Below are 27,667 nucleotides of genomic sequence, written 5' to 3' on the forward strand. Positions count from 1 at the left end.
GGCACCTGTTCTGCAGTGTACACTTTTAACAGTTCTAGGGAGCCAAAACAATAAAAGGACTCGTATGTCACATTAAAAACCAACATTTATTGCTGCATTTGTTGCATATGTATTGCATCTGACAAAGAAACTAGTCCACAAAGGCTTCTGCCGCAATAAATCTGTTAGTCTTAGATAAAAAAGGTTTCAAAGCCAAGAGAATGCATACAAACCATACTTTGCCAATTTTCCTGTGATCACGATTTTTGGCTTCCTCCTGGACCTTCTCCCACTCTTTCATCATTTTGTTTTCCGGAAAAGATATTCCATAAATTCTCTGCAGTGTTTCCATGTCAGCCTTTCCCTCCCAATAAGTGGAGGAATTCTGTTGTTGAAAGAGTTACCCCAAATGTAAGTACATTGCAAGAAAAAAATGTAATCTGAGACATTTGTGAGAAATAAACCATCTCAGATTGCGCAGTAATTCTTTATGAAACTAAGCCTGCAATCCTGTGCATTATTTACTTCTGCTTAAACCCCACTGAATGCAGTCTGACAGTGATATTCATTCCTTTAGGTCTCCTGCTGCCCCCATATGCTTGGAACTTCCTCTGAAAGCACCTGTGAGATGCTCCCTCTAAACCCACCTTTTCTGCAGGGAAGCTCAAAGAAGCGCTAGGAGCGACCAAGTCACCAGGGATCCCATCTGCCCAAATAAATTAGTGGCTCTCACCTACTGAGGTGACAGATGTCCCAAAGGTTACAAGAATACCTAGAAGAAACCTTCTGCAGCAGACACTAGCTAAAGGTTTACAAATAAATTTGTCACTTGAAGCTTTTAGGGTTAGATCTTTTCTCTCAAGCTCACAAGTTGATGTGAACTCAATTCAGTAAATAATCATTTAAAAGGTTTGATTTCTTTATTACATGAAATGTTAATAAATATTTCATTTCAGTCTGCTCAGAATCAGAGACTCTGGTGAGAACTCAGTCGAGATACTCCAGTGGAAGAGGAGTGGTGGAAAGAATTTTGGCTTAAACCACCTTCTGTCTGCTCAAATAAGAGAAATCTCACTGAAGCCAGTTCATGGCTGGTACTTTATGCCTAGGCAGCTTTCATTTACCTTGTGTGGCCAGCAGCTCACCCATGTGTTGGAGGGGTGTTAAATTACTGGCACCTATAGAGACATGTGGGACACAGGTGGCACTGTGGGTTAAATCACAGAGCCTAGGACTTGCCAATCAGAAGGTCGGCGGTTCGAATCCCCGCGACGGGGTGAGCTCCTGTTGCTTGGTCCCTGCTCCTGCCAACCTAGCAGTTCGAAAGCACGTCAAAGTGCAAGTAGATAAATAGGTACCACTCCGGTGGGAAGGTAAACGGCGTTTCCGTGCGCTGCTCTGGTTTGCCAGAAGCGGCTTAGTCATGCTGGCCACATGCTGTACGCCGGCTCCCTCGGCCAATAAAACGAGATGAACACCGCAACCCCAGAGTCGGTCATGACTGGACCTAATGGTCAGGGGTCCCTTTACCTTTATAGAGACATGTGGCGGGACTGCCCTAAGGTTGCAGAATTTTGGTGTAAATTCTTCAGCGACCATTTCTTTAATTACAAAAGACAGTAACTCCATTGCCTTATTTATATTATTGAATCACAGAGAAGGAAGCAGATTTACAAAGTAAAGAGCTTACCTTACATTTATTAACACTACACAGGCAGCTTTCGCAAAATTTTGGAAGACATTTGGTTTGCCTACTTTAGAATACTGGTTTACAAAAGTATGGCAGACAGTCCTCCTCAAAAAGATTTCTCATTAAACTAAAAGTACCCAGAGGACCAATTACAAATAACTTTTCTTTTGCCAAATGGTATCATTTTATTTAGGAAGCTTGTGGCCAGATGGTTCTTTCGGCATATGCCAAGATATGGATCTTGTGATTCCAAGAACAGAAAGTGGAGTTCTTATATTTGTTTTTCATAACAAGCCAGCAAACATAATGATAAATGTATATATATCATAACTCTGCTATGACCAACCGTTTATACAAATATACACTGCAAGTTTCCCCCCTCCTGTTTGTGAAGGTACTGGTTATTATTTGCTTCTCTCTCCCCCCCCCCCCCGTTTCTCTTTGACCCTGTATCTTGTTTCTTTCTATTTTCCTTAAAAAATCAACAAAAGTATTTTGAAAATAACAAAAATTCAGTGGTTTACACATCAAACACCACATTCAATTCTATCAATACGAAAAGTCCCCACCTCAAAAAAAAAAAGTTTAATATACAGTGGTACCTTGGGTTAAGAACTTAATTCGTTCTGGAGGTCGATTCTTAACCTGAAACTGTTCTTAACCTGAAGCACCACTTTAGCTAATGGGGCCTCCCGCTGCTGCCGCGCCGCCAGAGCACAATTTCTGTTCTCACCCTGAAGCAAAGTTCTTAACCCGAGGTACTATTTCTGGGTTAGCGGAGTCTGTAACCTGAAGCGTCTATAACCTGAAGCGTCTATAACCCGAGGTACCACTGTAGTTATAGGGATTGCAAAGCAGAGGCAATATTATTATTTGTTTGTTCTGAAATAGAAAAAAGTGTTTAAACAGCCAAGCAATACAAGAGCCTTTGGAAGATGAGTGGACCGTCACACAATACCATGCAAACTGCATTCCCTATTATTTGATGTACAGTCCAAGTTTACTACGAAGCAACCCCATTTCAACACAAGGGAGCTTACTCCCTGCTATAAGGGTGTTTCACTCTTGAAAATCCTAATCTTTAAAGGGCTTGCTTACCTTAAAAATCTTTAAGGCCTTAATTTTCCCAGTATGCCTCACGTGAGGGCCTCTGCATAAGTCAATCAGCGGACCACACCTATCAGAAGATTATAAAGGTTAAGATGCAATTAGAAAAAATCAGGTTCCCAGTTCATTTAAGTCTATAGCCAATCAAAAGGTAATCCACTCTGAACTTTGTCACACATGCAGTTGTGTTAGTCTGAACTTCTTGCACTTAAAATGAACCTGAGGCATCACACCAAGCCATGGTTTGTGCTTCCAAAAATGTAACTGGGAACCAGGCTTTGTGGCTGCTTGTTTGCTTTTGTTTTGCATCCTTGCAGTGCTTGTTCTCAGATGTGCCCCTCTCCATGGTGCAGCAGTTTCTAAGGTGGAGCAACAGCTTATAACTACAGCTTTTCAATTCAGACATTCCAAAATACAGCTCAAAACCACTGTCGACAAAATCCACCTCAAACCATAGCTTCCATTTCTGATTGCATTGCACAAACTGTTGACATAAGGATCATAATGAATCTTTGTTATGCTTCCCTTTAGCATGATGTATGAACCTGTATGTGTATATTGTATATTACAGATTATATGTTTAATTGAAACAAAAGAACTTCACGAAACTGCATTTATAGTGGTACCTTGGGTTAAGTATTTAATTCATTCCGGAGGTCCGTTCTTAACCTGAAACTGTTCTTAACCTGAAGCACCACTTTAGTTAATGGGGCCTCGCGCTGCCGCCGCACGATTTCTGTTCTCATCTTGAAGCAAAGTTCTTAACCTGAGGTAATATTTCTGGGTTAGCAGAGTCTGTAACCTGAAGCGTCTGTAACCTGAAGCATACGTAACCCGAGGTACCACTATACTGATCCTTGCCTCACTTGAACCTCCTTTTGTAGAGTTTAGATTGTCAGATCTGTGCAGCAGCAACCTGCCTTTTGCTTACCATAATGCACCATGTACACTGATGGTGTGATCAAAGAAGCATCACAGAATTGTAGAGTTGGAAGGGACCTTGGGGGTCATCTAGTCCAACCCCCTGTGATGTGGGAATCTGAGTCAAAGCATCCATGTCAGATGGCCATTCTGCTTAAAAACCTCCAAGGAAGGGGAGTCCACAACATCCTGAAGGAGACTGTTCCACTGCCAAACAGCTCTTACTGTCAGAAAGTTTCCCCTGATGTTTAGTTGGAATCACCTTTCATGTAACTTGAAGCCACTGGTTTGGGTACGGTACTACCCTCCAGATCAGGAGAAAACAAGCTTGTTCCCTCCTCCATGATGTATGTTATAAGCAATAATAATAAAGCAACTATGTTCTCATTATATATACAGTATATATATTTTTCTAAATTTGAGCATATAATTTTCTCTCAAAATTTAAAATTACATACATCTTACAAATGCCTTCTTCCTAAGAATTTAAAAAAATAGCACATTTGAAAGTTTGAGTCAAAACTGCGCATCCTTTTACCTGTACACTGTAGTTGTTGGTGTGTCAACCTTGTCATTCAAAATTCGGCATTTAAACTGGTTATACTATGCAGAAGAGGAGCAAAAAGGTAAGGGAGGAAACAAAATGAGAATTTGAATTTTCTTGAACAAGCATGAAGCCATATACTAGCCTTCTGCAACCTGGTGCCCTGGAGATGTCATACAACTCTTATCACCTCTACTGAGTGTGGCCATTGGTCAGGCATGATGGGAGTTGCAGTCTGGGCTGCCTTATTCTGGCAGACCACTGGCCTACCTCACTTCCTATTCCGACAAGCAGCAGCTCCAGGGTGTTACTGTTGAATTTTTGTGAGCATCTTTTCAAACTCACAAGGTGTCCTGCATGTTCCTCTGCGTGCTCCACTCTGAAAGTTGTCAAGCCTTTTGCGGAGACAATCACTGATGCAATAAACTCACTTCATGCCCATGGTTCAGACAGTAAGGTTTATTGTCCGCTTACAGCTTAATGGTTCTGTACATCATTGGCCCATAAATCAGTCACTAGCATGCTGCTAGGACGGTCTGCATCTGGAGATGGTTCTCCCCCTCCCAGCAGGGAGAAGAGGAGAGAGAGAGAAATGAACAAACTCAGCTCTTTATCTCAGTCTCTGTATCTCTGTATCTAGGCCCAAAGAGACACTGTGCAGAACCTCATGCTTCTGACCCTGAAGCCACCTGCTTCTAGATTGTTTACATTGCACTGTGCAGATAAGGAATGGCTACTAGTTTCCGTTTCACATATACCTACAGTTACTCCATATCCTTTTGTAATTGAAAATGCCAGAGATTGAGCCTAGGACCTTCTGCCTCTAGAGTACGGTCCCTCCTACATTCTTATTTAAAATGGGCACAGCAGCCGCCTTATTGTGCAGCCCTTGCAAGATTTCTGGATGCCTTGCTAAGAGCTTCTGGACTCCTTTCTTCAGACATAGCCTGGGAAGATTGACATTCCTACCAGCCAGAGAGTATGTTACAAAACATGCAGGGGAAGCTAGACAGGGAAGAGATGGTTTGGCTGCATATTAGCTATATTAAGCACAGCTTCTTTCAGGACACAATTTCACCACGAATTAAAGAAGATGGTGAGGTCACCAGGGCCAAAGTAACTGCAGGCTAAAGCAGTCTCCTGCTTCTCAAACCAAGAACTGCTAACAGAAGCTTCTGCTCTGAAATAACTACAGGCTTAAGCTACACACGGCCACTCACGGTGACTTTCTCTTCCTGCCCCAAGCAACATTTCAGGGGAAAAAGAGACTTTGTAGGACAGGGCTAGGGAAGAGTACTGTGGGCATGTACCTGATAGGCAGAGCAAGGAGCATAAAAAGTGGTTTGCAGCCTGTTGGGCAGGGAAGAGGAAACAGACAACTGAGAAGAAAACACTATTATCCCTAGAGTGGGATGGGAACCTGTGGCCCTCCATAAGTTGTTGGGCTCAAACTCCCACCATCTCTGCCCACTGACTATGCTGGGAGGAGGGGGGGTTATGTAAGCTGGAAGTCCAACAACACTGGAAGAGCCCCAGGTTCCCTATCTGTTAAGAAAGGAGAAAAGCAGCATTGAAAATATTTTCCCCTTTCCTGCCTGCTGTCTCCCTTGCACCCCTGACTGTGGAAAGTCAATGGTTTTGAGGGAGTATCTGCATTTACATGCTGTGGAAACAGCCAGCATGAGCAAGTACTAGTCTTCCGATTCCAAAGTTCAGAGCAACATTTGCAGTGGATGATTTTGAACATTAGAAAACCCAGAGACTTACCTTAAACATATCCAGCAGGATTTCTTTGCGAACTTCTAGCCTTTCAAAAGGCTGCTTCTCTTTTATGATGTTTTTACACAGATTCTCCAGGGTTGGAAATTCTGTACTAGATACACCTCTAGAAAAAAGAAAGGCCAATGATCTTAAAGTAAAAGAGCATGTAGAGCAGCATGAAAGTTTATCATCCTCCATTACAAGCTGAAAATCCTATGCAGTTCTTTTTTTCACCATTGTATGGCGGTTTAAAGAAGATGGCCTTATTTATGACTAAAGTTCCTTTAAATTATAAACATGCAGCACAGCCCTAACCATGTCTACTCAGAAGTAAGCACTACTGAATGCAATGGGGCTTCCTCCCAGATAACTGGGGTTAAGGTGGCAGCCTTAGTTTCTATATATTTAAATATATAAATAATGATGCATTTTAAGGGCAAACATTTTAATGAGCAATATAGACTTTTATTATTGATTTAATCATCTTGGATTTTGGGGACAGTGGCAAGGTTGATGTTTAGACACCAGGAAAAAAATTGTTTATTTCCACATCTGTCTGACCATTTAGCTCGCTTAGCTTTACTCTGCACACCTTACTGTGGTGTGTTGTATTTTTGTTCTGGAGTGCCTTTGATCATTGTAAACCACCTTGGATACTATTGTTGGAAAAGCAAGCTAAAAGGATTTTAATAAATAAAATACATTTTGAAATGTATGCAATCAAGACATGCAAGTGGCAAAGCTTTGCCTGGGCTATCATCTGAGCCTGCAGGTGGGGAGATTTGGCATGCCTCAATTTTCCCTGAAAATAATAATAATAAAAAATAGCTCCCAACACACAGGAAAAAATAGCATGTCAGCAAAGAGTATAAGCTGGACCCTTTCCTTTTCCTTTTTAAAAATGGTGCCACATGGTTGGACAGACTATTCCAACATCCCCCCTCCAGCCTCCAGCCTCAACTGATACTCTCCACATCTGTACCACTTGATTTTGCTAAGTAAAGCTAATATTGTCTAAGATGTGCTATATAAAAATATTGGGTTCAGCCAGCTTTGGAGTATGAAATTCTATAACCAATGGTTCTTTCATTAAGAATAGTCATATTTTGCCTCTACATTTCCACTGGTGAAAGGAAATGCAGGCACAAACACCTCCTTTGCAGAACACACTACTGCTACTGAGTACTGATGCTATGGTGAAGATAGTAAATATTCTAACGTACCGTATTTTTCGCTCTATAACACGCACCGGACCATAACATGCACATCGTTTTTAGAGGAGGAAAACAAGAAAAAAAAATTCTGAATGAAACAGTGGATGTATCATTTTTGTGCTTCATGCTGTGGCCACAGACATGTGATCTGATGGTGAATTTGGGGTAGCCCAATGCAAAGATCCTGAGGATCCATGTGGATCCATGCTTTGTAACCACGTTTTTGCACCATTGCAGCCCCAGGCAACAGTGGGTGCGTGATTTTTGGGGGGCAGGCTGTAGCCATGGACATGCTATGTGATCTGATGGTGAATTTGGGGTGACCCAATGCAAAGATCCTGAGGATCCATGTGGATCCATGCTTTGTAACCACGTTTTTGCACCATTGCAGCCCCAGGCAACAGTGGGTGCGTGATTTTGGGGGGGCAGGCTGTAGCCATGGACATGCTATGTGATCTGATGGTGAATTTGGGGTGACCCAATGCAAAGATCCTGAGGATCCGTGTGGATCCATGCCTTTTAACCACGTTTTTGCACCATTGCAGCCCCAGGCAACAGTGGGTGCGTGATTTTTGGGAGGCAGGCTGTAGCCATGGACATGCTATGTGATCTGATGGTGAATTTGGGGTGACCCAATGCAAAGATCCTGAGGATCTGTGTGGATCCATGCCTTTTAACCACGTTTTTGCACCACTGCAGCCCCAGGCAACAGTGGGTGCGTGATTTTGGGGGGGCAGGCTGTAGCCATGGACATGCTATGTGATCTGATGGTGAATTTGGGGTGGCCCAATCCAAAGATCCTGAGGATCCATGTGGATCCATGTTTTGTAACTACATTTTAAGTGGGGAGGGAAGGAAAAACACAGAAGGGACAAGGAGCACGAGAGCGGTGTGCAGAGAAGCAGCTGGCTAAGAATGCAGGAGAGGGGTTTTACCAGAGGAAAGAAAGAAAGGCAAAAGTTTCCCCAAACCGAAGCCAGCCCCCCCCCCCTCTCTCACCTGCATGTTTTCTGGCTGCCTGCGAGGAGCAGGGAGAGTTCCTCTCCGCTTTCCCCTCTGCTTGCCTGGAGGGGAGGGGATTTGCCTGCTCTTTGTTCCGTTTCAGCAAACACAGCAACGAAACAGAGGAGGGTGGGCAGTAAGACCCTGAGGCAGAATGCAGGAAAGCAGCAACTTCCTCTTTTCAGGTTTCGCTTCTCCGACGCAACACGCGATTTGATTTTTGCTGATTTTTGTTCCTGCGCTCCCCTAGTCGGCTCCAGGGACACCCCCCCCCCACATTCGCTCAATAACACGCACAGACATTTCCCCTTCCTTTTTAGGAGAAGAAATCTGCGTGTTATAGAAAGAAAAATACGGTAGTTTTAAGGAAGAGGTTACATTAAAACCCAAGTTTATACTTCATTTGTGCTATACCAACTCCAAAATGCCAACACTTGTTGACAAAACAATACCTGTTTTCAATGTACATGTCATAATAAAAACCATTCTCAATGGGAGGTCCATAGCACAAACATCCACCATAATAATTTTCCATTGCTTCTCCAAGAACGTGAGCACTAGAATGCCAATAAACCTGCATGCAAAGATAAAAAATAGATCATGAGGCAATTAATTAATTATTAGTAAGTTCCCTATTCCCCTCACAGATAGATTAGAGCTGAGCAACACACAATCAAATATTTACGTTTTCCAATATGAAACCTTTGCCTGTACCATGCCCCATGTATCAGAGATGGGCAGATTTCACAATCTGTTCCCCCACCTCGAACCCTAAGGTCCATCACCCAGAGCCAGATGAAAAATGTTCACTCACAGAGTAGAGCCAATCACCTACTTGCCACCTTGAGCCAACTACTGGGATAACATGTAGATTTGTATATCTGAGTTGCTTCAGATCAGGGGTTCAAACACAGAATTAGCTAACAAAAATACCTGATCAAAAGCGATCTCTTAGCATTCAAGTGTTGTAGGTAAAGAACAACAAGGTTGAGATAGAAAATTATCACAGCAGATTATTATTTTTTGGTTACTTTCAATTTTACTTGCTAAAATATTAGGGATCAAAAACTCCAATCAGCTGCACATCACTCAGAGCTCTATTAGTTGGTCCTGATCTACCTGATCCATGCCATACATGATCACCTGTACATGGTTAGATAAGGCTGGCTCACATCTTAGTCTACAATATATAACCTTTTACTTCCATCATCCCTTCTCTATTTCCACACTGCTGCTATGTGCCATCACCATACTAAATTCCACAGAGGGGACCTGGCTGCCACTGGCTGCTGGCATCTGGGTGAGGAGAGGAGCGGGCAGTATGTGGACTGTGCCTGCTGTTGTCCCCTGGCAAGCCCCAGCTCAGCCTCTCAGTGCCAGCCCCAGTCTGGGCAGCATCACCTCTGAAGCTCGGCTGCCTGGGTCTCAAAAGCACCAGGTGAGGGAGGGAGGGAGGGAGGCGGCGCAGCCTCTGATGGGCCACAGCCTCTCATCCTGGGCTGTCCTCCATTGACTCTGGCTTCCTTCTCACTGCCCACCCTCCTGGCGACATACCAGTGAGGGGCAGCCTCCCCCAATATTTTACTGAAGTTGGTGCCATTGCCAGGCAGCCAGTGGGAAAGCCGGGGGGGGGGGGTGCTGGCCTGCAATGGCACCCACCTCGTTTCGGCTGAAAAAAGCCCTGCCTGTAAAAGGATTTCCTTTGCTGGATCAGGACTTTTGTTTTCAAATTATTTTACAAAGAGACAGATAAAAAAAAAGTTTACGTACAGCTTGAGCTTCTTCACTATCAAAGGTGAGCAGCTCCAAGGAAGAGTCTCTTTCCATCGGCCGATCTAAATCCCACAGTTCCCCATTCACTTTGGCTATGATGGCATTATCAGCAAGTCCACGACTAAAGAGAGCAAAGGCATGCTAAAAATGTTACCTCTAAAAAACCTGCCAGAGATGTCCTCCTTTTGAGGCCATCAAACTTTTAATTCTATAGTTGCTGAGAGATGGGCTTGATGGTAGGTCAGAGAGAAAGGTACAGATGTTAAAGCTTAATTGTACATAAAATAGATGTGCAAAAAAGATAGTTTAAGCTTTAACTTGCACACAAAGTATTTTTAGCATTTCCCCCTCTATAATCACAGCTATTATATATTTCTCTCTACGTGCTTTTTTCTGTGTGTACATGCATACATAAAATCATTAATCCAACCCCCTGCAACACAGGAATCCTGCCCACCACCACTCCTGGGTGGGCTCAAAACACTATCCTTCTGGTTAACAGCCAGACACACTGACCCACTGCGCCATCTGAGGATGACAAAAACCCTGTCTGCAAGGAAAATTACCTAATTCGTAGAGCTAGCTGATGTGGAGTTGTTTTCCAGGATTCCCCCTCCATCTTCCTCCCATCAACAAGAGTGATTTTGATAGGTCTGCTTTGGCTGGATGCTCTGGAATCAAGGAGACCATCGTGCTCTTTCTTCAGTGCTTCATATAACTTCAGCCTTTCTTTGATGAAGCTTGGTTCCTGCTGCAGCTGCTAAAAAGTGTGCAGGGCAGAATGTCAGTGCAGGCCTTCAACACATATAGGGCATGGAGAACGCATGTGAAATATTAATATTAATATTATTAATAATAATAATATCTGTATGTCACCCATCTGACTGGGTTGCACCAGTTACTCTGGGCGGCTTCCAGCAAACTATAAAAACAAACTAAAACATCAATCATTAATAACCTCCTTATACAGGGAAGTTCCAATGGGAGCTGCACAGTTGCATGGAAGCTCCCATTCACTGCAAATTCCCACCACCAATCACTTTCACACCTTTTCTAGACTGTATCAATAGTAGCTGTAAACACATGGGTCAGAATCGTGGACAGCTTGGACTTCATTTGACATTTCCAAATGACATTTTCAAACTGCTGTAGTTGAAAAGGAAAGTCATTATTTAGTCTAAAAGTGGCTTATATTGTTCCCTGTCAAATGGAAATGGCAAAGGCAAAAATACAGATATGAGCTCCAGCCGTACATGCAGCTCCCATCCTCCTATATGTGTAGCTCCTCTGGACCATGATATAGAATCTCCTATAACTCTCATCCTAGCTAAGTGATAACTCATGCCTTCTTTTTAGCTAGCTGGTCCTTATATTGGACAGCACTGGACATTTGTAAAGCTCATATGTTTTAGGGTTAAGTTCCACAGAACAGAGCAAATGCCATTTATTGCTGCTCATCTTCAAGACTACTTACTGAAAACTGGGAATCTGCAGATAATCATAGTCCACCTCTTGAAATCACAATTTGTATTGTAGTGGTATGTATACCTGTGCCTGGGTTCCAACCACCTCAGGCTGTGCACGGAAACTACTCCAAGCAAAAGATCCAAGACTGGGGAAGAGGATTTGATCCTTTCCTCCCAGCACTGTTTTCCTGATGACTTCTACCCACCCAGCAGTTATTCTTGAATCCTAAAATTGTAGAACTGGAAAGAACCACAAGGACCATTGCATCCAACCCTCTGCAGTGGCAGAATCCTTTGGCCCAACTTGGTGCTTGAACACACAACCTGAGATTAAGAGCCTCATGAGCTAAAAAGAGGAAAGTTAAGTTCAAGGATCCCCACTGTCTCATCTAGTCAGGCACCACAGAGACAAAGACAATACCAAGAGTGGCTACCTGGACACCCTAAAAAGTTCACATACCTCACTTCTACATCCATCAGCAGCTTGACTTTCCTTCTTCTCCCTTTTATGTTTACTCTGGTGAACAGCAAGGTTTGCATTGGGAGGATCCTAAGTAAAGAAAAGGTAGAACTACATTATATAAAAAAAATTGCCAATCCAAATGCCAGAATTAAAGTCAAAGCAAAAAAAGTGGTCAGAATTCGTAATTAAAAACACAAAGACAGAGAGGGAGTCAAGGAAATTAATTTCCAAAGCTCAAATCTCTGAACTGTAATGCCAATTACATTACTAAAGTACCATGTATTCTAGACATACTGTACTTCAGATCAGTCATTAACCGTGACAGGGCCTGCTGTGCCTGTAGAGATCAATATGGAAGAGACATGTTATTGCAGCTGGGGAAGATGAAGGGGGTGGATATGTATATAATGTTATAGGTTTTTTGGGGGGGGGGGCTAAACCCTAGAAATTAATAAATGGTAGGATTTTGATTAATTGGGATGTGGATGAAAGTACAAGCTGTAGAACACTGCCAGACAAGGAATCCCTGGGCTGGCCTAGCAAAGAGAAAATCAGTTAACAGGACAAGATGGTCCAGGGAGACAGAAGTTGCCAAGGTGTGTTGGAGATGACAGGAAAAGAGAGGTTTTGAGCAAAGTGTTCTGGGAAGAAGGAGGAATAACAACGCGTGGGATCCTGATGGACTATATGCAACTGATGGACTATATGCAACTGATGGACTATATGCAACTGGCCGAGATGACTGGCAGAATCCGTGACCTGGGAGAAGAGAAGATGGAGGAAGACTGGGAGAAATTCAAGAAGTATCTACAAAAACATTGTAATTTGGTTGAATGCTAAGAAGGATGCTAGATTATAAAAAACTGGCCACCACTAAATTAGACTTGAAATTTGATGATAAGTGAGACTAAAGAAATTATAAAATTTTTTGGAAGAAGTGCTAGATTATATTTGAATGAGTGGACATGAGATTGTAAACAAGTTGATAATTTGTTTGGAAAAAACTTTTAACGATGTAAATGGGAGCGGGAGACGTGAGGGAGCCCAAAGAAGTGATGAAATTATGTCTGTGATAGAAGTAAGACTGTTTATTATTTGTGCATTTATATTTAAAAAATTTAATAAATATTTAAAAAAAAAAAAAAAAAAAACAACGCGTGGGATCCATCTTGGGCAGGCTGGGGGCGATGCCTTGGTCTCCAGGGCTGCCCTGCTGTGGGGGTCAAGCCCCTCTTGAGAGGACCATGCTGTAAGATCGGGACTCCCTCCATGCACACCAAAGGTGTAAATAGGGGAATAAACCATCATTCTTAGAGCCACGACAGTCTCCGCCCTGTCTCAATTCTCCAAAGGACTGCAGCCCCCCAGGGAGCGCCCGGAGCCCCAGGAACCTTGCCGCGGCTCGGCAGAGGGGGGGGGGTGGCACCCCACTTTTGTAGCAATAATACTGTCACTGTTGGTATGGGATTGCAGCTTTGCACGCCCCCCCTCCCGTGGAAGCAAGTGCGCGCCCCCTGCCCAAACCTGCCCGCCGCCGCTCCAGCTGAAGAAGCGGAAGGGAAGCGCCGCGGCGACGCCGCCCTCCTCTCCGCGATGCCCCCGCCGAGACGCCGGCCTGGCCGGGGGGCGCCAGGGGACCGGGGGGGGGCCCTTCCCGGCAGGCCCTCCGAAGGGAGCCCCGGCCCCGGCGGACCCGAAGGGGGCTCCGCTCTCTCCCCGCCAGGCCGCCTTCTCCCCACCCACCTGCGGAGGCCGGGTCCCGGCGCGGGCCAGCTCGGCTCCGAGGCTCCGCCGCAGGTGCCCCAGGCGGCAGCGGAGCTTCTCGTTCTCGGCCCGCAGCGCCTGCAGCCCCGGGCTCGCCTCCGGCAGCGGAGGCCCGGCCAGGCCGCCCTCGGGCCAGCGCTCCGGCTCCTCCAGGCGCGCGATCTCGGCCGCCAAGCAGCGGACCTCCTGCTCCTGCCGCGCCAGGCGGGACGCGGCGCCCTCGGCCCAGGCCGGCGCCCCCGCCATCGCCCTCGCCCGCGCCCGCGCCCGCTCCGCGCCCCGGCCGCGCAGGGAGGAGGAGAAAGGGGCGGCGGCTTCGTCCTCCCTCTCCAAATGTATAATTCAGACACGTGGGGTGAAGAAATTCAGGACGAAAAACAGAGAGAGATGGGAGTTCGTTGGGCAATTCTAATACACGGGATTATTATTATTATTATTATTAATATTAAAGAATACATTCCTTATTTGAGGCTGATACCTGTTTCTCCCATGAACACAGGGACACCCTAAGGAAAAGGGGGACATTCCGGGTTCAAATCAGAAACTGGGATGATGTCTGTAAATCTGGGACTGTCCCTGGGAAATAGGGACCTATGGAGGGTCTGGAAACTACAGCTGGTGCAAAAGGCAATGGCCAGATTGCTCACCAGAACAAGACGGTTGGAGCACCATCACACACACCAGTCCTGCCCAATTCAAAGGGCTGCCTCAGGGGGCTGAGGACCTCCATGCCTTAAGAGCCGCACTCCCCAAACAGACCCCCCCCCCCCGACCTGGGCTTGTCCTCGGAGGCCCTTCTCTATGTCTCCCCCGCTGAGACGCTCGGAGGGCGGCAACAAGAGGACGGGCCTTTTCTGTGGTGGCTCCCCAATAGTGGAACGCTCTGCCCAGAGAGGCTCGCCTGGCGCCATCATTACTTGTCTTTAGGTGCCAGGCAAAACCATTCCTCTTTACCCAGGCCTATGGCCATTAAATAATCTGTGGCCTGCAAAAGTATGGGAGAGTGGACTGTTAAGATGATTATTTTACAATTAGGCTATTTGTCAGTATGCTTATCACTGATGTTATGTGATGTGTTTTTAATGTTGTACACCACTCTGAGATCTTTTGATAAAGGGCGGTATATAAATTGAATAAATAATAATAATAATAATAATTAATTGGAAGGTTGGCAGAGTTCTATGAAGCAAACAACAAGCAAACAAACAAACAATGAAGCAAACAAACAAACAATCAGTAATAGAGCACTGCCAGGAGATATACTGTAAAAATCAACTGTTTATGTATAAGATCCTTACCTTTATAAAAAAATAGACTGAAGATCACATTTTTACCTATTGTGTACTGATTTCTCTGATTTCCAAAATTTATGAACTTTGGCACAACTCCACATCTGCCAGTAAGATCCTCACTCCTTGCAGCCCCACTTGATCTTGTAACATGAGCCACACATACCGGGATAATATACCACCAATTAGTAACATTTAAAGAGTTCTCCCTTATGCTGACAGAAACCAGTATAAAGGGTTGGGTGGACCAGATCTTTGTGCACGGAGAGGCACCAAGATGTTCCTCAAGAACTGATTCATTTTCCAATTTAAGTGAATCCTGGGGCAAAAATTGTAACTGCAAAAGTAGGGAGCATATGATTGATATCATTCCCCTCCGGACGCCCTGCTTAGTTTTCAGCAGGCATTTAAAAGCCGAAACAGAAGGCACCAGCTGAATCTCACTGACGGGAACCTTCAGCCAGAGTCTGCTGCCATCCAGACCAATCGGACTGAATTTTCCTGGTCCAGGTCCCACCTAAGGAAATCTTAAGCATCAGTCAGTCTCTCTCCCTCTCCCTCTTCCCTTGTCAGAGCCTGTCACCATGAATGACTGCTATGTAGGCTAGGCTTGTACTCATTTACAAAGCCCTGAGCAACTTAGGCTCAGGGAACCTCTGGGACCTCATTCGCTCAACGGCTGAGATCACCTGCAGGAGCATTGTTGGTAGTCCTTTGAGTTGGTGAGGCTTATTTGACAACAAGAAAATGAGCCTTTGGTGTCATTGGCCCAGTATGGTGGAACACTGCCAATTCAGCACGCACTTTCTGTGCCAACTTTTAAACACCTGCTGCAAACTTTTCTCTTTCACCAGGCCTGTGCAGGCAATTAAGAACACATCTTTCCATAATACTGTACTTAGCTGATTTCTGATTTTAACCTTTTCATGATTTTGGTTTTCTGGTTTTCTGGACAATTGTTGTAAACCGCTCTGATTTATTTTTTTATCACGAATAGCAGTATAAATATTTTTAGAAATAAAATATAAATATTGTAACATGACAAGGCCTCATGGCTCTGTCAAAGAGGTCACAGAACATTTTATTTTCATTCCAAATACAAACCTTTATACATCATGTCTTCACACATCTCAACAGTTATATGCACTGAGATCATTCTGTTCACATTAGACTCTGTTTCCAAGGGACAGAGCTATCCCAGCACCCTGGCATGACGTTCCAAGCAAGATCAGAAGACATGGGAACCTGTAGGCCAGTCTTCACCAACCTGCTGCCCTCCAGAGTGTGCTGGTGCTGATGGGAGTTGTAGCCTCAAATTTCTGGAGGACAGCAGGTTGCTGAAGTCTGCTGCAGGCTGTATCTCTGCAAGTTATAAATGTGATAGTAACAGCACATGCAGTGGGAAATGGCAGAAATATATGTGAAAGTATATCTTGTGCTGGGGGCTGAAGGTGACAGTCTAATGATGATTGAGGAAGGGAGTTGCCCTGGGCAATAGAGGCAGCATGAATGTCTCAGAAATCCTGGAGAAAGCAAGCAGATCAAAAAACAAAACAACACTGCTGCAGATTGCAGGAATTTACACGTTAAGAGGGGATGTTATACAAGCATGATCCACAGTGAATAATTACTGCTGGCAGCACACCTACATTGGAGCTGTAAGAATCTCTCTTAATCCTAATTCATTAAGTAGACACTATTTATGAGAGTTTTTTTGTATTTTGTTTTATTATGGGAGTTGACCTAGTAACCAGCACACATGATAGACATGCTCAGTGATGAAAGTTACGAATATCAGGCTTCAGGGAGAAAACAAATTCTTATCATAGGTCTTTCTGTTCATAAATGTGTTGCATGGAACATATTTCCTATGAAATACTACTTAAAAGGAGCCATCACCAATCGATCATACTGTGATTTGGATGACAGTCCTCCCAGGGTCAAACTTGGTATAACCCTGAAGACACATCCTCTTGTCTTAACACCATTTTGTCATGGGTGATTCATCTGATATTTTGTCTTCTTGAAAAAAGCATCCTTTTCATCTTAAAAAGAGGGTCTTTTAAAGATTGGTTACAGAATTAAAAAGTAACATTAGCCCAGCTATTTTCCTATCTCCTTCACTATGGTTGCAGAGATGCTTATTAACGCTTGTAAAGGGATAATTAGTGTAAAGTAATCCTCTTAGGGGACTGAAAGCCCTGGGCGTGGGCTTCCCCCCCTCCCTTTTATCATTTCGACATAGGCCTTTTCTATTCCAGCTGAATTGCAATAACCATAGGCAGGCAATACACACTTGCACTCCCTCTATCCTTGCATTATGCGGCCATCGCCTGCTAAAGACTGCACAGCCCAGGCGGAGTTGGAATATCTGCATTTATTTTTAGCTTAAATGCAAACATGTTTGGATGGTCGGCTCGCTCTTGGTTTTATAACTGTACAAAACTGACAAAAAAAGATAGCAGAGAGAAGAACCGCTGGCTTGCTGATATCCTAAGCAACCACAGGGAGAGAATCGAAGCAGAGCTGGATGTGCAGAAAGTGCTGTCATATCTGGTTTATGAGAGAGTTTTTTCCTTGGAGGAGTACAAAGACATTTTGTCCCAGGAGTGCTGTGAGAAGTAAGCTGCGTATCTTTTTGAGAAACTGACTTGCAAGGGCCCCAGCGCTTTGTCCACTTTCTGCTCCGTGCTGGAGGAGGTCTGCCCCCAGGTGCTCCTTTCCATTCTCCTTGACTATCAAGGTAAGGTCATAGGTCCTGCTCTGAAATGTTCCAAGTGTGTTATTGGCAGTGCCCTCAAATCTTTCCACCCTGATAGTCTATAATTAGAGGCTACTTTCTCTGGTGCTAGGCGTTTGCTCCCTTTATAGCGCTTTGTTAAAGGGAAACCCAGGAGGAGAGAGAAAACTGAGATGCAGAAAGAGAATGTGATATAGATGTAATATAAAGCAGTGTTTGTAATAGAAATAGAAGAAATAGAATTAAGAATAGAAATTCTTAAATTATTTACCTATTTATTATTACATTTATATCCCACCTTTTATCCAAGAAGCTGAAGAGGGCATGCACCATTCTTCCTTTCTCCATTTTATTCTAATTAAATTGAGATGATCACTGATGCTGAATAACCCATCAGTTGATGAGAAAGTTTCTCAAATTAAAAAAGGAAAAGAAAAAAAATCAATGATTCATCTGATTATATAGTGGCCACTTTGTTCTATATGTTTAAGTGAGTGTAATTTGCAGTGTAATATTGCCTATGAGACAGGTAGACAGATGGATTGTCAAGTTACATTCATGATAGGTTCTACCACATTTTATTTATTTATTGCGTTTATATCTCACCTTTGGCTTCAATGAGCTCAAGGAGGCTTACATGGTCCTACCCCTCCCCATTTAACCTTCACAACAGCCCTGTGAGGCAGGTTAGGCCGAGTGAGAGCTATTGACTGGCCCAAGGTCACTCACGGCTGAATGGGGATTTAAACCATGGTCTCCCCATTCCTAGTCTGATACCCTAACTGCTATGCCACACCGGCTTTGAGTCATAGGATCATTACATGAAACAACCCTTGGCTGAGTCATTACATGAAACCATCCTGACAGCTCTTACTGAAAAGGGGAATGGTCAGCAGACAGTGGAAGAACAACTGCTAAAAGCAGGCTGTCAGCTACAAGTAAATGCAACACAGCATCAGGGACAGCTCTGTTACATATCATAAAGAGATTTTGCAGGTCAACCCACAACACCTAAATCAGAATAACTGGATTGCTGCATTTGACTGAAGTCTTAATCCCATTTTCATCAGGGAAACTGGATCAGTTTCTCCTGTGCATCTTTACTCAGAAGCATGTCCCATTGTATTCAGTGGTCTACTTCTAAATGTGCTTCTAGTGCAGCCTATTTTAGCTCAAGCAGGCTGGGGACATGTGGATTTTGGTTTCATGGCACTCATGTTGCTTGCGGTTGGGAGGCTGATTTATCCCAAAATCGTACATAGCCTGTGAGTTTATTGTATTGATTGCACACATCTCAAACAGAAACTTAAACGACCCAAAAGGCTTTCTATAGTAACAGCTACATTTCAGTAACCAAATGCACACCAAGGTGTGCTGATTAAAAAATAACGCACCAACATTAACTTCACTTCTGAAATAGCCACTGCTTGCTCTGCCATTATTTCACACTTGTAAACTTAATTACCTTTAAAATTGACAGTTGCAAATCCAATTATGCAATAAGGTGACGGGCCGTTTACCATAGTTTATCTATGAACAGACCACTATGCATCTCTCTCTGTTTCCTTCTTATGATTTACTGGACAGTTTTATGATGCTGACAAGGATGCAAATGCAAGAAATTGTGTTTCCCAAATATCCAAGTGAATTCTCACAGGTGCTGATACAGTATGTTCCATGTTGCCCCTGGGGACAGAGCAGGGAATCACATTAAGGAGTAAACGGGGGTGGGGGCCTCTAGAGCAACGCTAGAATAGTTTGCAGATCATGTTTCTATTCTTCATTCACTATTTCCTCACAATTGCCATTTTGCCTTCTAAATTTTGTCCAACTTTTGAATGAAGGGCCTTTTTTGTGAGGGCATCTAGATAAAAATATTATTGTGAATTCTTCACTTCCCTGAGCAGTGTGAGAAGTTCCAGGGTGGAGCTGCTCAGCGGAAGTTTACTTTGGGTGAGAGAGCCTTGGACACTTCCTGTGCCTGGACCAGCGTCCCATTCCCACAGCGGTCAGCCAGATCCTCTTGAAAGCCCACAAGCAGCGCAGGAGGACAACAGCACTCCCGCTTGTGTTCCAGCTAATGGTATTCAGAGGCATACTGTTTCCAATACGGGCGATAATGTACAGTCATCATTTCAAATAGCCATTGATAACCACATCAGTGGAACCTACACACAGGTAAACAGGGCACTTCTACAGTGTTGGATATATTCTACACTGCTACACATGAGGTCCCCCAATCCCAGCGCCTTACATCTCTCTGGGTGTCCTTATCTCTCCTAACCTGTTATTTCTTCACACACACCCCTTAGGAGTGCATCATCCTCTGCCCCTTAGCTCTTTCTGTGTTTATGTCTGTGTTTATGATGGCAGGAGAGAGACCCCCCCCCCAGTGTTGGATGGTTATTCCATAGGCCATAGCTTAGTGTTGGTGTGCTGCTTTGCATGCAGGAGAATCCAGGATCATCCCATGACATCTATCAAAGTTAAAATATCAGGTAGTAGAATGTGGGAAGCACCTCTGTATTTCTCTGCCTTTGTCTACCTGAGACCCTGGATAACTGGTGTCAGAGGAGACAATATAGGGCTAGACAGCTCTTTGTTTCTCATTGCATTTCTCTGCTTGTTATTGGTATTGTTAAACAGAGCTGAAAAGTGTGTGAAAAACTGCATAATCGTCTAACAAATCTGTCATAACAAATCTACATGACTGGTTTTCCATTGAACTAGAGTGACTTTGAATCCAGCACCAGTAATCAAAGGAACTCTTTGTTCTAATCCAGGTGTGCTGACCAGGAGTTTCGCAGGCACATATTTCAATAATACAAAACTGAGGACAGTGCCAGATATGGACATTCATGAACCCAGCGAAGTCAGTGACCAGGAAGGAAACCCTTTGCCTGAGGATCACATAAATTTTTCCTTTGACAAACACAGGTAAAAAGTTCTACACTTGTTTCATTTTGTTCTGCTTTAGTCAATCACAGAATGCTTTCTTGCTGACCTCTGAATATTCATTGGAATGGGGTTTCTTACTCTTTTCCTCCCTACAATATGTCTAAGTAAAGGAAGATGCGGAAAAAAGCAGCCTTGCATTGTGTGCCTGCCTGTGTGCATTATGTGTGTGTGCATTATGCCAAGATACTGGATCTAAGAGACAGCTGTATCGCTTCTAGAGGGCCAGGTTGCCACTGTGTCCAGAAATGTCCTTCAACAGCTTTGGCTGGTGCATGGTCTGTAACCTTGAAAAAGCAGGTCAGGGCCACGGGGCTGGGGGTAGCTTTGAATAGTTGGTTGGTTGGGAGCACAGGACAAGGCCTTCCTTGTGATGGTGCCAACCCAATGCACCAGAAGGCTTGTCTCTCTACCCATGCACCACTGAGAAGACATCTCTTTATAAATACACCGCTGAGATCTAACTGATTCCCTGTTTAAATGATGATTAGTCTCTGGTTGCTGTTTCAGTTCATTATGAATGTTTTATTTTACGTGATTGATTTGATCTTGTTCTTAATACACTGCTATTGATTGTAATATGCTTTGAGGTCCTTGAGCATGGTGAAAAAGGGGAATGACTGAATGTCATTACAAGCACACCCACCCACCCACACCCTTAGGGCCCAGATCCCCAGTAAATCATTTACACTAAGTCAGGGATGGTGCTGTCTGAGCCTCCAGACTGCAGGGGGCGGCATAGTGAGGCTGTGTTGCTCACCTAAACTCTTTCTGACTGAGTCTGTGTAGTATCCTGAACTGCAGAAGGCGAGGGGCATGACAGCAGAGAGGCTGGCGCAGTGCAAACCCACCAGCAGAGCTAATCCATTGCTCCTGCCAATACATTTGCACTGTGCCCACCTCACCACCATGTCCTTCCCCTTCTCCATCCCAGGATGCAACAGCAGTTCGGCCAGATGCAGGTCAGGTGAGCAATGCAGCCCCACTACACTGTCCACTTTTGCCTCCCATCAGCCCCAGTCACTGCAGCCAAATGTGATAGTCCTGGGTAGCTGCTGCCTGGAGTGCCACAGGTTACCCATCCCTCCCTTGACCGACCTGTGAATTCCCTTCTGTTTCAAGGTGGATTTGTGGATGTTCATATACAGTCATACCTCGGGTTACGAACGTTGTGGGTTGTGCGTTTTCGGGTTGTGGACCGTGCCAAACATGGAAGTACTGGAATGGGTTATTTCCGGGTTTCGGCGCTCACGCATGCACAGAAACACAAAATGACATCACGCACATGCACAGAAGCACTGAATTGTGACACGCATGTGCGCAGATGCGGCGCTTCAGGCTTCGAACACTGCGGGTTGCGAACGTGCCTCCCGCACGGATCACGTTCGCAACCCATTGTATGACTATATTCAAGTACTCTATTTTTTAGTCTCTACTCAAGCCAGGGTTATTTTCATGCTTTAGTTGGTGATTAAAAAAAAGAAATAATTTGGCAATTTTGCATCTATACACATAAATATTCAATTTATATATTGTATTTTTAAAATAAATAAAAATCTATTCTCTTTTTTGCCACTGTAGACAGCCATCCTATAAACCATTGTTTTAAAAAAGAAATTATATAGTGTGCTAGGCAAAATGTAGTGACTTGTGTGTATAAAGAACAATATCTCCAACCAGTATCTGATCTGAACAGTCTCTGTTGTTGAAATTCTAACCTTTTGCTCACTGTGTTTAATTTCTTGTTCTTCATGTTGTGTGCAGCTGAGATGAAGACATATTCACTCTACAGGGCTGTGCTTATTATATCACAATGTAAGGTCACTTACAGATGCAAACTAATTATAAAGTGCCCAAATGCTTTCTTTAAAAGAAAAGAAATGGATAAATTGGGAGTCAACTGTCAAACTGATGTACGGTGGGAATGCTTAGTAGCACTAAAATAGATAAATTAAATTAAGCTACCACAACATACATTAGGCTGTGATCCAACCTTGCTTTTCAATTGAGTTTGTGTTTCCATTGCATAGGGGTTTAATTGGAGGGTACACAATCTTGGTGTTCTTCTGTGATGGCCTGGGAATCTGATTCAGAGGCTGAACCGGAGGAACCCCAGCCTGCACAGGAGTCCCCGCCTCCAGGGCCGCCTGAGCAGGGCCTTGAATCTGAAGGGCCCTCACCTGTGCCGGATCCTCAGGAGCAGACACCAGATGAATCCACTCTGGCTCCTGGGGTGATTGAGGACCCATTGCCTACAGGTGCACCTCTCCCAGCCCTGTCAGGGGAAGGCGAGTCTCCCCCTGGGTCCAGTAACCCTCCAGCCTCTCCTCAGCTGCAGAGGCTCAGGGCAGAGAGGCAGAGGAAACTGGGTTCTCTCAGGAGGAGTGCTCGCCTTAAGGCCAGGAGAGGCGGGTCACCTGTGGGATGGGACCGCCCCTGGCCTCAGAGAAGATAAAGGTCAGTTAGCCCGGTTCCAGGTTGCGGGAGCAACATCGTTGGAAACCTGTTTCTGCCAGCACCCAGACCTGTTCTTCCAGAGTTTCTGACCTTGCCTGGCTCCTCGCTTTGGACCCCGCTTCGCCCTTGGTGGACAGTCTCCAGACCCTCGACCCAGGACTGGACTCTGACCACGCCTCACGGTAACCTCCCCCCGGGGCCAGCACACCTTCTTTTGTCTATGGGCCCTGGTTCAGATATTTGTGTAGGGAGACATGCTCCTTCCACCACTTGCCCATTTGCAAGAGGCATGTTAAAATTCAAAAGTACTTTGACGGTTAAAATCGGGGATGCAAAACTGATGAAACAATATTGTTAGGCATTCCCCACTTTTCCAAACAGTGAGATATTCCAGGGGTAGTGCTACTGGGTTCAGTTTCCTTTTGAGATGGCCTTGGAGCCTTGGGCTATCTTTGCAATATTTGTTTTATTTACAAATAAATAAGTAGAACACAAGTGGAGGCAAAGAGACTTGTCTACTACAGGCAGAAGGTCTCCCAGAGAGTAATTTGGGTAATACCATCCTCAGACTGCACTCCCTAAGCTGGAGTGATGCCACTTCCAAACACTATTCCAAACTGCCCCCCTCAAAACTCACTGAGAGACTTCCAAATATCAGAATATCCTGATCCACTGAAACGCCCACCACTATGGATAGCTGAAGGAAGTGGGTCGGGCAGGAGTCCCAGGATTCTAGGTATGCAAGAAGGCAAGGCAAAATCAGCACATTGGAGAGGGACCTAGGTGTGGATTGCAGGACCACAGTTAATAACCTGTAGTTAAGGCAGAACATAGAAGTTGTCTCAGTGGCATCCTGGTCTCAGTGCGTTCCCCTACGGTGTCCAGTGTGCCCCCCGCCTTTGGATTCTTCTAAGCACTGCAGTTTCAGGCTGTGGGAATACCTCCGCAGTGCTGTCCTGATCCTCTGAGGAGGGTGTGTTCCATCATCCAAGTCTGGTGACAGAAGTGTCTCGGGGGGGGGGTTATGGGAGGATAAACAGACTCCAGTGACTGTGTCTCCACATGCGATGGACCGGGGAGTAGATCCACTTCCTCCTTGGGGTTGCCATCATCATAAGACTTTGCTTCTAAGAATTCCTGGTCTGAGGCCATAGCGCCAGACACCAATAGCTATTATTTCCCTCCTATTGATAATACAGCACCCAGCTGACCTGAATATAAACCAGCAATCTGCGTAACACATAGCTGATTTTTTCTGGTCTTGTTTTAAAGCTTCCTAAACGCATGACCATTTCCAGGTCTTGTATTGTGTACACTTTGTTTTGTCTGACCCAAAGCTACAGCTTATCAATTTAATTGTGTGTTTCCAAATTTTTAGCTGGGGGATGGGACATTCCAAAAATAATTATTAAAGCAAGCTTGTAAGTTTAAACTATTCCAGTGACCACCTGTGAGTAAACTTTTCTCCCAGTAACCATGCAAGCCAGCTTTTCTAGACTAAGAGAGGGTTGGTTTGTCTCCTTCGTCTATATTTTACGGAAAACCTTGAAGGCTAGTAACTTTGTAGGTTTTATTTGCAAGGCTAGGTTAAAGCATATCCCAGGACGACTCAATCCTTATATAATTAATTGTAAGCATACCTTTGGAATTCTATTATACAGTACCTGCTTTGCAATTCATCTTTATTGGTTTCTTTTGACAAACATTCATGAAATCACGTTGTAACATTTCAATTCTTCTATAACTAAACATGTGATTCTAAAACATAATAAAGAAAACAAAAAATATATTATTATTCATTTGATTCATTTGTACTCCATTTACACTTGACTTCCCTCCCTTTCTTACTTGGGTCCTCTATTTTACTTAGCTGAATGCCCCTCATAACAAATCTATATATTTGGTAACCTATTTTTCCACTATATTTTAATGTTTTTCCTTAGAAGAGTTATTCTAAACCAGACCATTCTCCATACAGTGGTACCTCAGGTTACATATGCTTCAGGTTACATACACTTCAGGTTACAGACTCCGCTAACCCAGAAATAGTCCCTCGGGTTAAGAACTTTGCTTCAGGATGAGAACAGAAATTGTGCTCCGGCGGCGCGGCAGCAGCAGGAGGCCCCATTAGCTAAAGTGGTGCTTCAGGTTAAGAACAGTTTCAGGTTAAGAACGAACCTCTGGAATGAATTAAGTACTTAACCCTAGGTATGACTGTAATGGTCTTTCAGATATTGTTTAAGTATATTCCAATCATTTTTGAATTTTTGTTTTGTTTGATCTCTTATCTGCCCTGTCAGCTTATCCATCTCAGCGTACTCCATCAATTTAATCAGCCAATCTTTCTTTGTCGGTAAGATCTCCTTTTTCCAAAGGGAACAGAGTCAACAATTGTTAAAAATTACAGACCCATCTCATTACTTAACAGTGACTATAAAATCTTTGCAGACATCTTAGCGAGTAGACGGAAATGGACTCTGAAGAACCATATCCATGAGGACGAAGCAGGATTTCTCCCAAGCAGCCATATGCGACAGATATCTTAGAGTATCTAGAAGCAAGAAATGATAAACAGGCGGCACTGCTGTTCATCAATGCAGAAAAGGCCTTCAATAATGTTTCTTGGGGATTTATGAAGAAAACCTTAAAAATTATAGGAGCAAGAGAAAATTTCTGCAAGGCATAAATGCAATAAACGTGCAGCAAAGAACCAAATTAAATACAGTCAAACCTCGTTCTGTGTCCGCTTTGGTGAACATCTGTGGCAAACCTGGAAGTACCGGGAGGGGTTACTTCCGGGTTCGCCGCTTGCACATGCACAGAAGCGCTAAATTGTGCCGCGTGCGTACACAGGCGCGGCACTTCGACATGCGTCATTTTTGGCTTGCAGACGGGCCTACGGAACGGATCCTGTAAAAGCATTTGCTGATGACTTGATAATAGCAATGAAGAACCCAAGAGAAAGTGTGCCAACAGTTATGAAGATTAACGAATTTGGGTCAGTTGCAGGCTTCAAATTAAATAAACATAAAACCAAAATGTTAGTCAAAAACATGAAAGAAGAGGATAAAAGAGAATTACAATAGTTTGCAGGCCTTACGATTAGCAAGAAAATCAAATATTTAGGTATATGGATAACAGCTAAAAATATAAATTTGTACAAAGATAACTATATACCAATCTGGAAAGAGATAAAAAGAAATTTGGAAATATGGGACAGGTTAAAATTATCATTCTGGGGTAGGATCTCCACAATAAAAATGAATGTGTTGCCCAAAATACTATTTCCCCCCCAAGCCATTCCAGTAGTAGGAAGCACAAGACATTTTAAAACCTGGCAGAAGGACATAAGAAAATTTATTTGGCAGGGCCAAAGACCTAGAATTAGTTATAAACTCCTGACAGATAGCAGAGAATCAGGAGGCTTTGCCCTGCCAAATCTTGAGCTGTATTATGAGGTTGCATGTCTATGTTGGATCAAGCAGTGGCTAATCTTAAAAAACACAGATACAGTGGTACCTTGGGCTAAGAACTTAATTCGTTCCAGAGGTCCGTTCTTAACCTGAAACCGTTCTTAACCTGAGGTACCACTTTAGCTAATGGGGCCTCCTGCTCCCGCCGCACCATCAGAGCGTGATTTCTGTTCTCATCCTGAAGCAAAGTTCTTAACCCGAGGTACTATTTTTAGGTTAATGGAGTCTGTAACCTGAAGCGTCTGTAACCTGAAGCGTCTGTAACCCGAGGTACCACTGTATATTAGAACTAGAGGACTTCAACAACAGTTTTGGCTGGCACGCCTATCTCTGTTATGAGAAAGCAAGGGTTTATGCAGTCTGGGTAAAAAAATAAGGGTATTTTGGAGCAAAAAACACCATGGTGGTTGTCACCAACGGAGGCCATGACTGTATATAAGGTTAACATGAGGAACGATCGGGTAACATATAAAGAAATTCTCTGGGAGGAAGATAATAAATTAAAACTTAATTTTTTTGATGAGATAGAAAATAAAGTGACAGGCTGGCTAGAGTACCATCAAATATTTGATCTATTTAAACAAGATAAAAAGAAGGGATTCAGTAAAGAGCTTTCAAGATTTGAGAAAGACCTCATATACAATGACCAGAAAACTCTATCGAAAATGTACAAAATTTTACTAGAATGGTCGGTAAAGGACGAGGAGGTAAAGTCAGCTACGGTGAAGTGGGCAGTGGACTTAGGTCATACTATACAGTTATCAGAGTGGGTGAAATCAATCATATTTGATTCATCTGTTAAGAAAAGCTTTCACATATCTACTTATAAAATGACAAACTCCAGATGGAATGATATCTTCAATAACATGTAGCCATTTACAAAACTATAGAAAGATGTCTTTTGAAGAAAATGTAACTCAGAGCCAAGCACATATGCCACCCCATCGGCCCTGCATAAATTTAAACTGTGTGGAAAACCAAGGTAACTGTTTCTTCTGCCAACCAGGCAACCAATTGGAAGCTACCAATCTTGTCTATAAATATAACTATAAGGTGACTATGGCATCAA

The 27,667-nt window shown here is 43.8% G+C and overlaps 2 protein-coding genes across 4 annotated transcripts in view; one reads left to right on the forward strand and one right to left on the reverse strand.

The window, feature by feature from the left end:
* Positions 1–27,667, reverse strand: part of TARS3 (threonyl-tRNA synthetase 3) — a 68,929-nt gene that overhangs the window by 24,534 nt on the left and 16,728 nt on the right. The window contains exons 1-9 of one of the 3 annotated variants that reach the window (XM_081838890.1): positions 13,664–13,959; positions 11,918–12,007; positions 10,558–10,748; positions 9,989–10,112; positions 8,671–8,792; positions 6,009–6,126; positions 4,236–4,300; positions 2,768–2,846; positions 218–364 (exon numbers count right to left, since the gene is read on the reverse strand). In XM_081838890.1, coding sequence (XP_081695016.1) covers positions 218–364; positions 2,768–2,846; positions 4,236–4,300; positions 6,009–6,126; positions 8,671–8,792; positions 9,989–10,112; positions 10,558–10,748; positions 11,918–12,007; positions 13,664–13,930 — 1,203 coding nt within the window. In that variant the 5' untranslated portion in view covers positions 13,931–13,959. Of the gene's footprint in view, positions 1–217; positions 365–2,767; positions 2,847–4,235; positions 4,301–6,008; positions 6,127–8,670; positions 8,793–9,988; positions 10,113–10,557; positions 10,749–11,917; positions 12,008–12,196; positions 12,216–13,663; positions 13,960–27,667 lie in introns of those variants that run through there. The other 2 variants (XM_081838889.1, XM_081838888.1) reach the window with 2 other exon arrangements.
* The window catches only part of TJP1 (tight junction protein 1), a 326,291-nt gene continuing 319,170 nt past the window's right edge, over positions 20,547–27,667 (forward strand). Inside the window, exon 1 of the mRNA XM_081838649.1 lies at positions 20,547–20,650. Within this exon, the coding sequence (XP_081694775.1) occupies positions 20,562–20,650 (89 nt within the window). The 5' untranslated portion in view covers positions 20,547–20,561. The remainder of the gene's footprint in view (positions 20,651–27,667) is intronic.

Source organism: Podarcis erhardii (genome assembly GCF_964252035.2).
Source record: "Podarcis erhardii genome assembly, chromosome: 14".
Classification (NCBI taxonomy): domain Eukaryota; kingdom Metazoa; phylum Chordata; class Lepidosauria; order Squamata; family Lacertidae; genus Podarcis; species Podarcis erhardii.